Source organism: Physeter macrocephalus, chromosome 12 (genome assembly GCF_002837175.3).
Source record: "Physeter macrocephalus isolate SW-GA chromosome 12, ASM283717v5, whole genome shotgun sequence".
Classification (NCBI taxonomy): domain Eukaryota; kingdom Metazoa; phylum Chordata; class Mammalia; order Artiodactyla; family Physeteridae; genus Physeter; species Physeter macrocephalus.
The window spans coordinates 11,330,827-11,344,713 of record NC_041225.1 but is presented as its reverse complement, the minus strand read 5'-3'; the positions used below and the strand labels follow the sequence as shown (position 1 = coordinate 11,344,713).

Below are 13,887 nucleotides of genomic sequence, written 5' to 3'. Positions count from 1 at the left end.
GTAACTGCATTTTAGGACTGGAACATGCTTCTTCCCCTCCAGATACACAATGTTTGATGCTGGTGCACATATATATATATACACACACACACACATATATATATATATATATATACACATACACGCAACACTGTGCTTGCAATGATATACAAATGCAATATAAACAGCCAAGTCCTGAAAGCAGATTTTAGAGAAGAGGGCTACCAAGACCAAGAGAGCAAATATCAACTTAAGAACACTTCTAACTTCACAATTTTGTTTTATTGAACACTCTTTTAAAACAAGCACCTCTTGGCAATAAAAGCAGAGAAACAATAGTACTGCTTCCACTCTGTTCTAGTGGAAAACTGCTCACACCAACCTGCTAATAAATTGGTGATGGAATTTTACAACAGGCAGCCAGCTGGGGCTACAAAAGCAGACCTCAGATGCAGGTCTGCTGACTTCTTGGTGAGAGCTGGAACAGGGAAAACATCAGAAAGCAAATTTGGAATCTATCACAGCTCTCTTCCTTAAGCAAAAACACCCCTGCAAATTAGTTTCATAACCACAATTCAGTTTTTCAAACTTTTTCTGAAGAATTTGCATTTAATTATGTATACATAACAGGAAATAAAGCTTTTCACAAACATCCTCAAGGCTTACAGTTATCAGGAGAATGACAAAAGTAAAAGCGGGAGAAATATTAAACACATGGCAGGAAGGTAAATTTCTGTTTCTGCTCTTAAAAAGTAAAAAAATCACCATATAATTAAGTACAAAAACCTGCATTGAATGACAACTGCTGGTGTATTTACTTGATCAGAAATGAAGACCAAGAATATAATAAAGCCCTATGATAATATTCATCTGGAGCACTCCCCTCAGTGTGTATACACTAAAATGTTGGCAAAGTTTCCGGAGCATTAGCTTATATAAACATGGGAGTCCTTGGTTAGCTGCATTAAATGGAACGTTCTCTCGATTCAGTTTCACTTACAAATTGCAAACTAAAGTTATTTCTTCAGAAAAATATCTGTTTGGCATCCCCTGGACTTTGTTCCATTGGACAATATGGACATTTTAATCTAAAGACAAGAAAGAAAACATTAAAATCAAGAAACAGGATCAGTACTGAGCATTCACTTTTTATCTAGTTTTAACAATTGCACACACACACACACACACATACACACGTCTGATTTTTGCTTTGAGGATTAACTGTGCTTTCCCTTAATGTAACAGCCAAGCTTTGAAGGGTCACAAATAAACACCATCCAAGCCAGATGCTAAACTTCAAGGCTCTTCTTCAGTGGAAATCAGTGGAAACTATTTTGAAAACAAAGACAACTGTTCTGAAAATTGCTTTTGGGGTTTCAGAAGTAAATCCAATTTTTCTTCTCCGAGGTTTAGCTTTTACCTATCTCAAAATGACTTTCAGAGGTACTGGTGTCACAATCCACTCACATGCAGCACATCTGATGCCAGCTGCTAAGCCTACAAGGCATGCAGCCTACCCAGAGCAGCCTACACGCCCTGTCGTGGCACACGGTACCCTGCAGTGGCGCATGAAACCAGCATGGTCTGAACCAAGATCAAGCTCTGGCTTCAAGTCACCACCTACCTGCACTCCCAGGGTTTCTGGGAAGAACATGAACAGCTTCAGGGCTTTCTCTTAAAAGAAAGACTTCACCATAATGGGTCTGAAATGAACTCCAATGAGAAATTTTCTAGCTGCCTTAGCTAGAAATAGGGTTTTGAGACTGTATTTTTAAATTTGGGCTCATTATGTATAGAAATTACAAATGTATACACCTGTTGAATTACAATCCTACAAATTTATAAATCACATATAGATACGGTAATTCACTTTACAGTAACAAAAGTTAAATGCTCATCATTAGGGAGCTGGTTAAATAAATTATCACATTTCCATATGACAGAATAATCTACAGCTTTAAAAAAGAATGAGGGCTCTTTCTACACCATAAAAAAAATCTCCAAGATGTATCACTAAGTGAAAAAAAGCGAAGTTCAGAACAGTGTTTCGTATGCTACCATCTGTGTAAAAGGGAGGGGAAGGGCTGGGATAACAACGTACCACCCACCCCAAAAATTAAGAGTTAAAGATCATGCTTATAAATCTAATCAATAAATTCACAAACAAAGACTAAAGACTGAGAAAAGATACCACCCACTAAACTAAATAAGTAGTTAAGAAATCTATTTATTTCTAAATTCTAGCTACATTTATTTATCCTTGTTACTTATCTCCCCACTAAGTTCCAAAAGAGTATTTGTTTCTTCTTTTTTACCGCCATTGAAAAAGTCAGACACTTACTTGCTACCATTAAACATTTTATTCAGGGCATCTCTTGATATAATATGACCACAGACCAATTTCATGGGTGGATTGTTATCTGTTGTTTGCTGACGAAGAATAGGACAGGCAAATATTGAGTGATACCAGCACTTTTTACCAAGGTCCACTTCAATCTGTTTTTAAAAAAAGGTAAAAGGCTCAAGTTATATTACAGAAAACCATCCACATGTCAATACGTACTCTGCAGCAAAGAACATTTATCAAACCTACTCATCTGAAGGTAACTTTTGACAGCGCTCTTCTAAACTAAGCAAAGACGGACAGTCTTTGGGATTCAAAGTATTACCTCATAATTCTAAATTATTTTTAACATTATGTATCAAACCAAATTCTGATGCCTGAGAGCAAGAGTCAAAGGCAAGGCAACACTCCAGAAGTCAAATACTCTTGAAAATTCATCAGGATATAGCGAAGAGTAAACCCACCAGAAATCCTGTTTTTACAGCACCTTTTAGCTAGGTGATACAATTCAGTGTGATAATTCCTTTAAAGGCAGGCTAAACATTGTTTACTGCTGTGTGGGTTTCAGATCCAGATCTTTTCCATGTTCTCTGTGTAACTGTCCAGAGAAACTACCTGAAACAAGGGCTTTAAACTAAAGTTCAGCAGGAGAATTCACAACCCATCCATCTGAGCTCATAGCACTTGTATCAGCTATCTCTCTTTGCAGTGAACAAAACAAAAGCTATGAAATCACCTTAGCATAGCGGTTAGCACAGGACAGAGGCTCCACAAACATCGGTTCTTTGTTTTCTTTCCTTTTAAATCTAAAATGGCTATAATCAACATAAAAGTCTATTGCTCAGATTCTTTCAAGAAAGGTGGCAAAGTGTAACAATAATCCTGAGAAAAAATGACCAGATCATTCCCCCGCAACTGTTTTATTACCCTGACACACAGGCTTTGGGTGAATTCAGATTTCAGTGTGTTTTGCTCTAGTGCGCAAGTGTCAGAGATACTGACAATACACCTGGGAAACCGCCAGGTTCTTGCAGGCACCTGCCTCAGCAAAGCGAGCGAAGGCTCAAGTTCTTTTCACTTGCTCCAATGAGCAGCAGCCATACAGGGGACCTCTCGTGTCCCGACCACACGCAGGACTGGCAGTGCACCTGCGCCTTTAATCAGGACAGATCTCTGAGAAGCTGGGGCAACCAACCGACAGTTACCAGCTGGAAGAACAGGGTAATTGCAGATAAACCTGCGCACAGGGGTGGCAGAAAAAAAGGAAAAAGCCAAATGCATATTTTAGCCCTTTAGGATCTGTGACCAAGTCATGACACGAATGATAATTCCCGTCAAAGCTTCAGTGCCTACTGTCGGAGGCCTGATGGAAACATACACACACGATGACCTGTGTTATTGCTCCATGTCATAACTACTACGGCAACAAAACCTGACTACCTACTATGTGTCCTATATTATTCTAAGCATCCCGCTGTTACCTCCAGCCTTTAATAGCCCCATAAAGAGAAGGATGGTCCCCATTTCAGAGATGGACAAACTACTGCTTTGAGAAGTTAGAGAGTTGGCAAGTGACTGGAGCAGATGTTTAAAACCATGGCCCAGTCCATGACAACAGTGGACACACAGCACGGGAGGGCCACTGATGACCGCAGGTGTCACTGCGACAACCTTTAACGGCTAGACACTTATTTTAATTGGTATTAGAAAAATATAACCAGCACAAGCCCATGATCTCATAAATATCAATGTTTCAGACAAAACTAAATCAAGTTGACTCACTCACTACTTTCATATTTTAAGAAGTTCACAGCATGAGTGGTTTAGCAACTGCACTTAAAACACACCACATGCTACAGTATATCCACCCTCCCCACTTCTGATGCTTTCCTTCATTAGCTGTCACTGCCACTCTAAGTCAAAATGGTAAGAAAGCTACTCCAGCGCCTCCAAAATGTACTAGCTCCCCACTTCTACTGTTTAATCATGTCTACATACACATAAAAGAACCCCTGTCAAAAGGCTACAATAACGTTCCCTGATTAAAAGGCAAGACAGGCATTTAAAATCCTTAACATCCACGTTCTTCTAATGACGGGAGAGGTAATAACTAACAGAAAATGGCACTCACAGGCAATTCATCTTTCTGGTTCCAAACTCCAGTGCACTGCCTCTGTTCGATCACAGCTTTGATATTAATTAAAGCGGGCAGCGCCACACAACCTGCTGAGAAACTGGGAAGGCAGAAGAGGAAATGTTAATGCCAGGCCAGGTGTCAGCAAGCTTGGTCCTAGGAAACGCCAGCTCCTCCAGACTCCGTGCTATGTGCAGAGGACCCCGGCCACTGGATTCAAAGCAGTACAAAGCCCTCTATTCTGCGTGCGTGCCTGCACACACAGTCTTACAGTTTACAAAACCACCAGATTTAAGAAGCTCTGCCTACCAGTCATTAATGGCATTCTGGTTTTTTTTTAAAATTATTTTATTTTATTTTATTTTTGGCTGCATTGGGTCTTTGCTGCTGCGCGCGGGCTTTCTCTAGTTGGGGCGAGCAGGGGCTACTCTTCATTGCAGTGGCCGGGCTTCTCACTGCAGTGGCTTCTCTTGTTGCGGAGCACGGGCTCTAGGCACGTGGGCTTCAGTAGTTGTGGCACGTGGGCTCAGTAGTTGTGGCTCGCGAGCTCTAGAGCGCGGGCTCAGTAGTTGTGGCGCACAGGCTTAGCTGCTCCGCGGCACGTGGCATCCTCCTGGACCAGGGCTCGAACCCGTGTCCCCTGCATTGGCAGGCGGATTCTCAACTACTGCACCACCAGGGGAGTCCATTAATGGCATTCTTAACATTAATGACACTCTGAAACATTTTCTTGCACAGTTCCTTCCAGACCCAGATCACCCCTGTACAGGGCAGAAGCACCTTTCTCATCTAGAAGTGCTGGCGGTCAGCTCTCCACTGAGTCCCTCTTCAGGACTGTCCTCATTTGGAGAAAGCGACCTGACCAGGGCCACGTTCGATGACTGCTCCACCTGAGGATACAAAAGTTGTACCAACCTGGGACAACTCCACAGGCCACTGCAGCTCCAGAGCTCCGCAGGGGTGGACTGAGGCCTCTGGTGAGACTGTATCACAGCCCAGCTTCTCCCTCTGCCTGATCCTGCTGCTTTCATTCCCCACAGGGGCTGATCCCAGTAAACTTCCTGCACGTGAGTCTCCGCTCATTTCAGAGTCTGTCCCAGAGAACCAGACCTGCAGCCCCACCACACCTTACAGTTAACTGCACGAGTCTGTCTCCTACGTTCGGGTGGAGCCCCTATGGAACGCAGGCTGCGCCTTATTCATCTCTGTGTCCCACACAATGCCTGGCACGTAGCAGGGATTCAAAACACTGGAGGAGCCAAATAAATAGAAGGGCTAAAAAGGTTCTTTTTTTTTTTGGCTGTGCCGCAAGGCGTATGTAGGATCTGAGCTCCCCGACCAGGGATCGAACCCGCGCCCCCTGCAGTGGAAGCAGAGTCCTAACCGCTGGACCGCCAGGGGAGGCCCCCAAAAAGTTATTTCTTAAAACTGGTTCTTAAACCTTTTGGATCTCAGGACCCCTTTACCGGCTTAAACATTAAGGATCTCAAAGAGCATTTAGTTTTGTGGGTTGTATCTATCATTATTTATTGTATTAGAAATTAAAACTGAGAATTAAAATATTGATTAATTCACTTAAAAATAAAAAACACGCTATAAATAACAGTCTCACAAAACATAACTATATTTTCCAAACCCAAAATAAACCTGCGAGAAGAGCAGCATTGTTTTACGTTTTTACAAATCTTTCTAATGTCTGGCTTAACAGAAGACAGCTGGATTCTTACAACTTCCTCTGCATTCAATCTATTGCAATGTATTCTTTTGGTTGAAGTAAGTGAAAAAATCTAACCTCACACAGATATGTAGTACTTAAACCACCTTTTCAGACAACTGTGGATATTCTTCTTTAATGCCACACCAAAACTCAACAAATAGTAGTTTTGTTTTGTTTTTAATTTAGCTGCCCCGGGTCTTTGGTTGCAGCGCGCGGGATCTTCAGTTGTAGCACGTGGAATCTTTAGTTGTGGCATGCGGGATCTAGTGCCCTGAGCAGGGATCGAACCCAGCCCCACCCCCCACCCCCTCACCCACCCACCCACCCCGCTGCATTGGGAGCATGGAGTCTTAACCGCTGGACCACGGGAAGTCCCAACAAGTACTAGTTTTTTTAAAGGTTAGTTGGAAAGTAGACTCTGAATCCTTGCCATTGTACCTTTTGTACCCTGCTCCACTAAAATCCAATGGTCTTGTACTCTGAATGAATCTTTTACTCATGCATGATTTTGTGAGATCTTACTGATCTTCCAAGTGTTAGCACATTTCATTATGTAATATCAAAAAATTCAAATTCATTACTATTACCACCAATCTCATCAGAAATGTCTTTAAGCATTGGAGAACTGTCAAGCTTACAGTGGTCGGTTCAAGTTTTCCTAACTTTCTATTTTAGCTTACAATCTTGCATTTTACCACTGTAGCAAAAGATACTACCAGTTGCTTTCCCTGACGCGACAAGCTTACTTCATTCATCTGAATAAATATCTGCCAAAAACCTGAGTGTGAGTAACTATAGTCTGTCTTCTAAGACAGTAAAAGTAAAAACTGTGTTCAGGTAAAAACTGTGTTCCAGGAAAAAAAGCAACTAGTTTTTAGCTCATAACTCCAACATTATACAGATGTTTTTTCTTGAGACAATCATCATACTGTCTCATGATGTGGCATGAGCTGAAGTGCTTTATCTGAGCTTCCTATTTGGCCACACAGAATATTAAAAAGATGTATACTCAAAGGTCGAAATTTAATAAAGTGAGTGATTTTTAACATTTTGTCGAGAACATTCTTAAGTAAAACTAAAATATCTACAAGTGTGTGGTGGATGAGGAACACAGCAAGTCCTTGTGGGGTTTGGGACCACTGCCCCCATCTGTGCTAAGGCTGGAGCAGTTTAACCCACAACGTGAACACAGTGGAAAAGGCTCTCAGAGACCCCCCCCAAAGGATCACAGACCACACTTAGAACTAGGTCACTGCCAATTGTGATGACCTCTTGAAATACCAACTGTACTCTTCTTCAGGAAGACACATGTTCTCTCAGCTTTAAACGTCAAGAACTAGACAACAAATTAAGCAGAACTAACCAATGCAACGCACATTTCAATAATAGGACAATTTCCATACCTGACACTGAGTGGGGACTCCACGGAGAGCCCCAGGAGGGCACAGGCATCCCGTGTGAAGATGTCACAGATGTCAGCCCACTGGTTTGCGTCAAGGAGGTGAACATATGGTGAGTTCTCAATCCCTTGTCTCAGGTACACGAGGCTTCCCATCAAAACCTGAATGTCTAAACAAAAGCAGCAGCAATTTGGAGGTGTGAATGATCACATCTGAAACAGAGCTTGCAAGTAATACATTGAAAAAGGCAAGAATTACCCCAGCTGACATGGCATAAAATAACTTACTGACAATGTCTTTTAAAATTCTGGTACTTAAGCTTGGTTTCTACTAAAGAAACAGCACAGAGAAAAAGAAGAGGAAAGGGAAGCACTAAATACTGAACTTATAATTTATACACAGCACAGTATAATTACCATTATCTAGAGAAGTAATAATAATGTCATAAATGGGGTCATCACATATCTTTGGCTGTAAAACTAGTCAGTCCCTCTACACTGACACCTGGGAGTTAACTGCTGCTACCCTGTTGCACCTTCAGACACTCTGTCGTGGCCATAACAGCAGTACGGTGGGGGGATGCCGGGGGCAAGTGCATACTTTACGTTTTCTCTGTCTCCTCTTAGGTTAATGTAGAATCCCCCAAAATGCAACGTCTCTCTCTGACTTTTCAATTAAGAGGCTTTAATGCTTTACTTTTGTTCTAGAGCCAGCCAAGAAGCTTTTTTTAGTAAGTGATTTATCATCTACAATTGTTTCAGTTTATTAGCAAATGTATATTAGATCTAGTTCAGATAAACTTAAATTCCAGTGGCGGCCACGGTCCTGTTCCAACCATTAAAAACAGCTGACTCTAGACTCACCTTTTTGATGATTCAGGGCAAATGGCTGAAAATTTTTCGCATATTGTAACGCCTCTCGTTGATTTGTAGTTCCACCCATTAACAAGCTAATAAAATAGAGTCTGTGTAGCTTAAATTCCAAGGAGCTGTTCTGGGCTATGAGCATTTCTCGGTTTGATACCGCCCATCTAAAGAAAAAGCAAAAAAGATTTTTAACAGTAATTAAGAGCACGGGCGTGTGTGTTGTTAAAAATGGTTTGAAACCTAACACCAAAAAATCGGTTTAGTCTGCCATCTTGTGGAAGTCACTGGTAACATCAATCCCTAGGCCCAGAGACTTTCGTAAAGAAAGTAAACAAACTACACCTAAAGCTGCTCTGCAGCCAGTGAAAGAAAGAAAAAATATTAAGTTAGATGACAATTACATATTTAATAAGGTTTAACACCAAGACAAGACCGTCCCTGACGTATTTGGAACTGTACAAGGCCACACTTTGAAGCAGGTGTCAGCCACGAGTTTGACTACCGACTGCCTAGACCGACTACTCTTTTCCTGTTAAACTGGCATGTTTATAAATGAAACACAAGATGCTGAAGGGGAACATCTATGTTTAAACTTTCACTGGTGCAAGATTTGGTGCTATACGTGCTTTGAGATTAAAAACGGTAATCATAAATATTTACCCTCAAGATGCCTTCAGCCTAATCAGGCAGATAAAGCTGTGTAAATAACATATCGTGTCAACACACAGCGCCCAAAAGATCTGTACAAACAGTGCTAATGAGGGAAAGAACAACATGCAGTTTTGAATGATCCCAAGTACAGTGACGCAGGCCTCTAGAGTACAAACAGTTGGAATAACCAATATTGAGCTGGGACTACCAGCTAAAGGTGAGCACTAAAGCAGAAAAGCATTATCAGCCAGCTGTTAAAATCAGATTTGCCCGCAAGTGGTAAGAAGCACTGCTTCATTTCTTTAAACATATTAACATGTAGAAGATGTTAGTATCATTCTTCTTTAATCTGACCTTTAGTGGGACAAATATTCCCCACCTAACCCAATTCACTAAGGACCCTCAAAATCTGAACTACTGGGTATGAATATAAACACTGAGTTACTCTACAAACTACAAGAGTAAAATGCTTCGAGTCACTCACAATGAATCAGTTGACCGGGATTAGATTTCATGGAACAGCACTTTCACTGGATCCTGTCCTTCCCAAAAAGGTCTGCACGTGCATGTGAATATTCTAATCAACTTGTTGATACATCCACCTCTTAGCGTCAAATCATGAAGCTTCTCTGACCTCAAAATCAATGTGATTTTTAAAAAGACGAATCACTTGGCCCTTGGAAATATCTGCTTAAATTTATTTAAGTAAGCCTTGGATCCTTACGTGGCACTGAGATTAATGCAGCCTGGTTGCAACACCTAGTCTGCTGACTTGGTGACACCGACCAGGTACCTCCAGCAGCTCTCTTTTACGAACGCCCAACACCAGCTGTCAGTACCAAAAGTACTGTGCATTTGCCCGTCTCCAGTCTGTCAGGTACCTTCCTGACTTCCAGGTCCAAGCAAGCGTATTTAAAACAGATCACTCACCAAAGTTTTTCCTACTCCCTTCTAACTCCAAAAAGCATGAGTATGTTTTCCTACTACCAAGTAAAGAGAGGCAGTGAGCCTTTTCTTTTTTCAGTTTCGGATATGAGGTATATGTCCAAGCGTTTGCAAGAGTCAAAGAAGGGAACTAACAGAGGGTAACTACCAATTTTAGTGAACAATGAAGACCAACCGAAAAGGGCCAAGTCCTTAAGTGGGCGACTCACAAAGGAGGAAAAGCTCCATTTTTATAGGCAGATGTTCATGACACAATGTTAAAGGGGAGGAAACGTTGTGATATATAGGAAAAAAATAAATTCTACTCGCCAAAATTTCTAACAGGAGTGACCCTAGGAAAGTTGGATTCACGCATCAACTGCTACGGTGTGGACCGTGACCCACTGGAACGGGGCACCGACTACTCGAGCAGCACCAGGGGGCCAAAGACACCCAGGAGGGCACACCAGTGAACGGCCGCCAACAGCAGTCCAGGTGACAGTGATTTCTAAGATACGATAGTCTTCCACGCTTTCTATAATGAACATATATTACTTATTTTTATACTTAACTTCTTTAGCTAATGCAAAACTAAACAAAATTTCTTAACTTTCTTTTTTCATCAAAGAGCTAACGGTAATTGCAAGTTACTTTCGTTAAAAGTAATTCAGGCTATGAATTAGAAATTCAAGCTTTTCAAGCTATAAATACATGTACCTCATTTTTAAACTTGCAGAGGCATTTAGACAATGTAACTCCTAATTTACTACTTGAATTTATTTTGACACACTTTCAAATTTTGCTATAGACAGGGCTACAAAATAATCAGGAAAAACCGGCATTGCTGACTGCTGTCCCCCTACAAGAGTCTTAGAAAAGTAGATACCGATTACAAAAAGGAGCTGCAGAGAGAGTGTAGAGAGAATGCAAAACCTAAATTCATAGAATACAAGTTTTCACGTGTTTCTTAAGAGTCATATTTCTTGTCATTCTATTCTGAAACACTGTATTATCTTCATTTCACTCCTGAATATTATATTAAGCTTAAATCTCACAAGGCGAGGGATTAGAATAAACATTTCTAAGTTTCTCCCTCTCTGGCAAAATGTCATTTTCTAAGCTAAGGACGATATACCCCATTTTCAGTCCCGCAAACATGTAGGCACATTTAAGCATTAGGGTGAAACCCTTGCCGATGGGGCCTCTCCCTCATCCCCAGGATTGTACCCGGGCCCCCATGTTTGTATTTTCTTGACCCTAATTCCTGGGCCACAGTTAACCAGCCAGGTAAGTGTCGGTTTAACACTCTTTGTTGCCTCCTAATATGAGAGTTCATCTATTGTGATATCCTTCATGATCACTTCATGGTCCTACATCTCTAGCTGTGTAAGTTCTTGATGGGGTTGTCTCTCTCGACAATCATCATAACACCTGCCTTACCTAATCTTTGGAATCTGGGTATGAATTTCACAGCAGCTTTCTTATCCACGCTAGCAGCCTCCCTAGACAGTTTAACGTTAGTCTATTCATGATGATTTCTGAAATGATGAAACCATCCTTTACTGACAGTAAAGTCCTTCCTCAATCTCCTTTTATAACTGTTTTCTTTCAATGAGGCAACTAATACCTTAAGCACTTTGGCCTGAATGTTAGACAAACTGATGGGAGATGTTTTGGTTTGTTTTGTTTGTTTTTACAAACAAAGTAGAAGTAAATGCTCCATCATTTAAACCACAAGCAGCTTTCTGTTCCCAGTGCGATTTAAATTAAAAGGTGTTGAAGAGCCTTCAACCTTGGTTTTTACATTCATAGGACTTTTCAGTATGCAGCGTACCATAGCTTCATGTGGGCCTAGCTCTTGTCCTAGCTTCACTTTGCTGTCACCATTTTCAAATCTTCCTCAGTGCATTCAGTTTCACTTCTAGCAATTCATCTTTGTTGACCAAGTCCCTCTTTCAATGATTCATTTCTGTAACGTGTCATGTGGGCTTATCAGCAGACGCAAGGAGGCAATACAACCACACATTTGCTGTCTGAGGGTGAAATGAATTGCACTGTGACCAATCACCAACAGACTGAAAAAGCAGTGAGGTGACCAGTCATGATCATCATGATGCACATATGTTACTATGTAGTGATCTGTGGACTGAAGAGCTGGCAGAGAAGTCTTTATTTTATGCAATTACTCACAATACTTCATGGTGACTGAAATCTGAACTGTGTTGCTGGGGAATTGGTGTTATTTAACTAAACTGTGGTAAAATGAAATTTGGGCATACTGGAATTGTGCAGAGAGAACTGCCCATCGGTTCAACAGAGAAAAGAAATGGGAGAGGAAAGACATAAGGACCTCAGAGGCAGGAGGTTACTTTATAAAGGCAAAGACAGCCCAGAGTGATACAGTGGAGAAAGAAGTTTGGGAACTGGGCCTATCATCACCGAGATCTCTGCCCCTCCACTCTTCCTTCTAAGCGGGAAGGCTGGAAAACCAAGAGGTTGATGCCGAGAGGCAGCACAGGGAAGGTGAAGAACACCTTCACCTTGGCGGTTGGTGGCTGGCCACCAGGGTAAACTAGAGGCATCTGTCCTGCGGTATAAAGAATTAAAGGAGGAAAATAAGAGCCCTCTTGAGAACAGAATGGAGGCAGAGAGAGGTGCAGGCCAAGAAAAACATGCAAACAGATTCAGACAACCTGATGTAGCAATATGCACCACCATCAACAGTGATGTGTCCAGGTGAATGAAAGCTGGTCCAGATACAGGACTTGTTCCTTCTAGGAAATTAGAAGCCATGGTCCTATCTCCCAGTGTAGGTGCTATTTACATTTTTACAAAAGTACAAACAAATTGAGTAGCTGAGAACAGAACTGAAAAATTCAAGGCCCAGGCTCAATGACCATATTATCTACAAGTTCCCTACTCATCTCTCCATCCACAGAACTCAAGAGGTTCTTTATTTGAATCTCTCTCAGCTCTTCACACACAATCTACTTGGTAGGACAGTTTCTGGTCTCTTAAAGCAGGGGCTCTGCCTTGCTCAGCTCGGTACCCCTTCTACTCTGCATGGGGTACAGCGATAGAGAGGGCACAGGTTAATAGAGCCAAACATGCATGGACCTTTAAATCCTGGCTCTGTGGTGTGAATCGGGGCAGTCTGTTACTTAATGCTCTCAAGTCTGTTTCCTTACTGTAAAGCGGGGGCAACTCAGAGGGTTATGGGCGTTCAATGAAGGGGCTCGCGGAAGCACTGAGCCCGGAGACTGGCACAGACAGACAATAATAAGCTACTTAACATGTGTTTACTGAGGGGATAGGGGCCTAACGTTCTCCAAAGTCATCAGTAAGAAAATTACATTTAAAAGAGTTACTTAGGCATTTCTACGTAATACTCAGTGCTGCTTTGATTTTTATAGAACCAACTCGGTGGGAATCAGCATGTACCAGTTAATCCCCTTCAAAATTTTTTGAAGTTGTCTTCGCTAGAAGTTCTCTGAATATTGGACTGTTTGATTCACTGAGCAGGAATAAGGGGTAGAACAGCCTTAATTAACCTGATAGCAGCAAATCCAAAAACAACAAAGCACACGAGACTGCAAAAGCACGAAACTACAATCGGCACCAAAAACTTGATCCACTTTCTACAAAGCACTACAAGACATATGACAGAAAGAAAAAAAAAACAAACAAACAGTTAATAAGTGAACGGGGCGCTGTATTCTGGCTAATGGCATTTCTAGCAGAAAACTTTTGATTTTTTATTTTTTTTATTTTTTTTTTTTTTTGTGGTATGCGGGCCTCCCTCTGCCGTGGCCTCTCCCGTTGCGGAGCACAGGCTCCGGACGCGCAGGCCCAGCGGCCATGGCTCACGGGCC

The 13,887-nt window shown here is 41.7% G+C and overlaps 1 protein-coding gene across 1 annotated transcript in view; it reads right to left on the bottom strand.

The window, feature by feature from the left end:
* Positions 1-208: 208 nt before the first annotated feature.
* RMND5A (required for meiotic nuclear division 5 homolog A) overlaps positions 209-13,887 on the bottom strand; it is a 57,547-nt gene continuing 43,868 nt past the window's right edge. The window contains exons 5-9 of the mRNA XM_007118886.4: positions 8,438-8,604; positions 7,578-7,743; positions 4,455-4,557; positions 2,321-2,475; positions 209-1,067 (exon numbers count right to left, since the gene is read on the bottom strand). Of these exons, the coding sequence (XP_007118948.1) occupies positions 1,004-1,067; positions 2,321-2,475; positions 4,455-4,557; positions 7,578-7,743; positions 8,438-8,604 (655 nt within the window). The 3' untranslated portion in view covers positions 209-1,003. The remainder of the gene's footprint in view (positions 1,068-2,320; positions 2,476-4,454; positions 4,558-7,577; positions 7,744-8,437; positions 8,605-13,887) is intronic.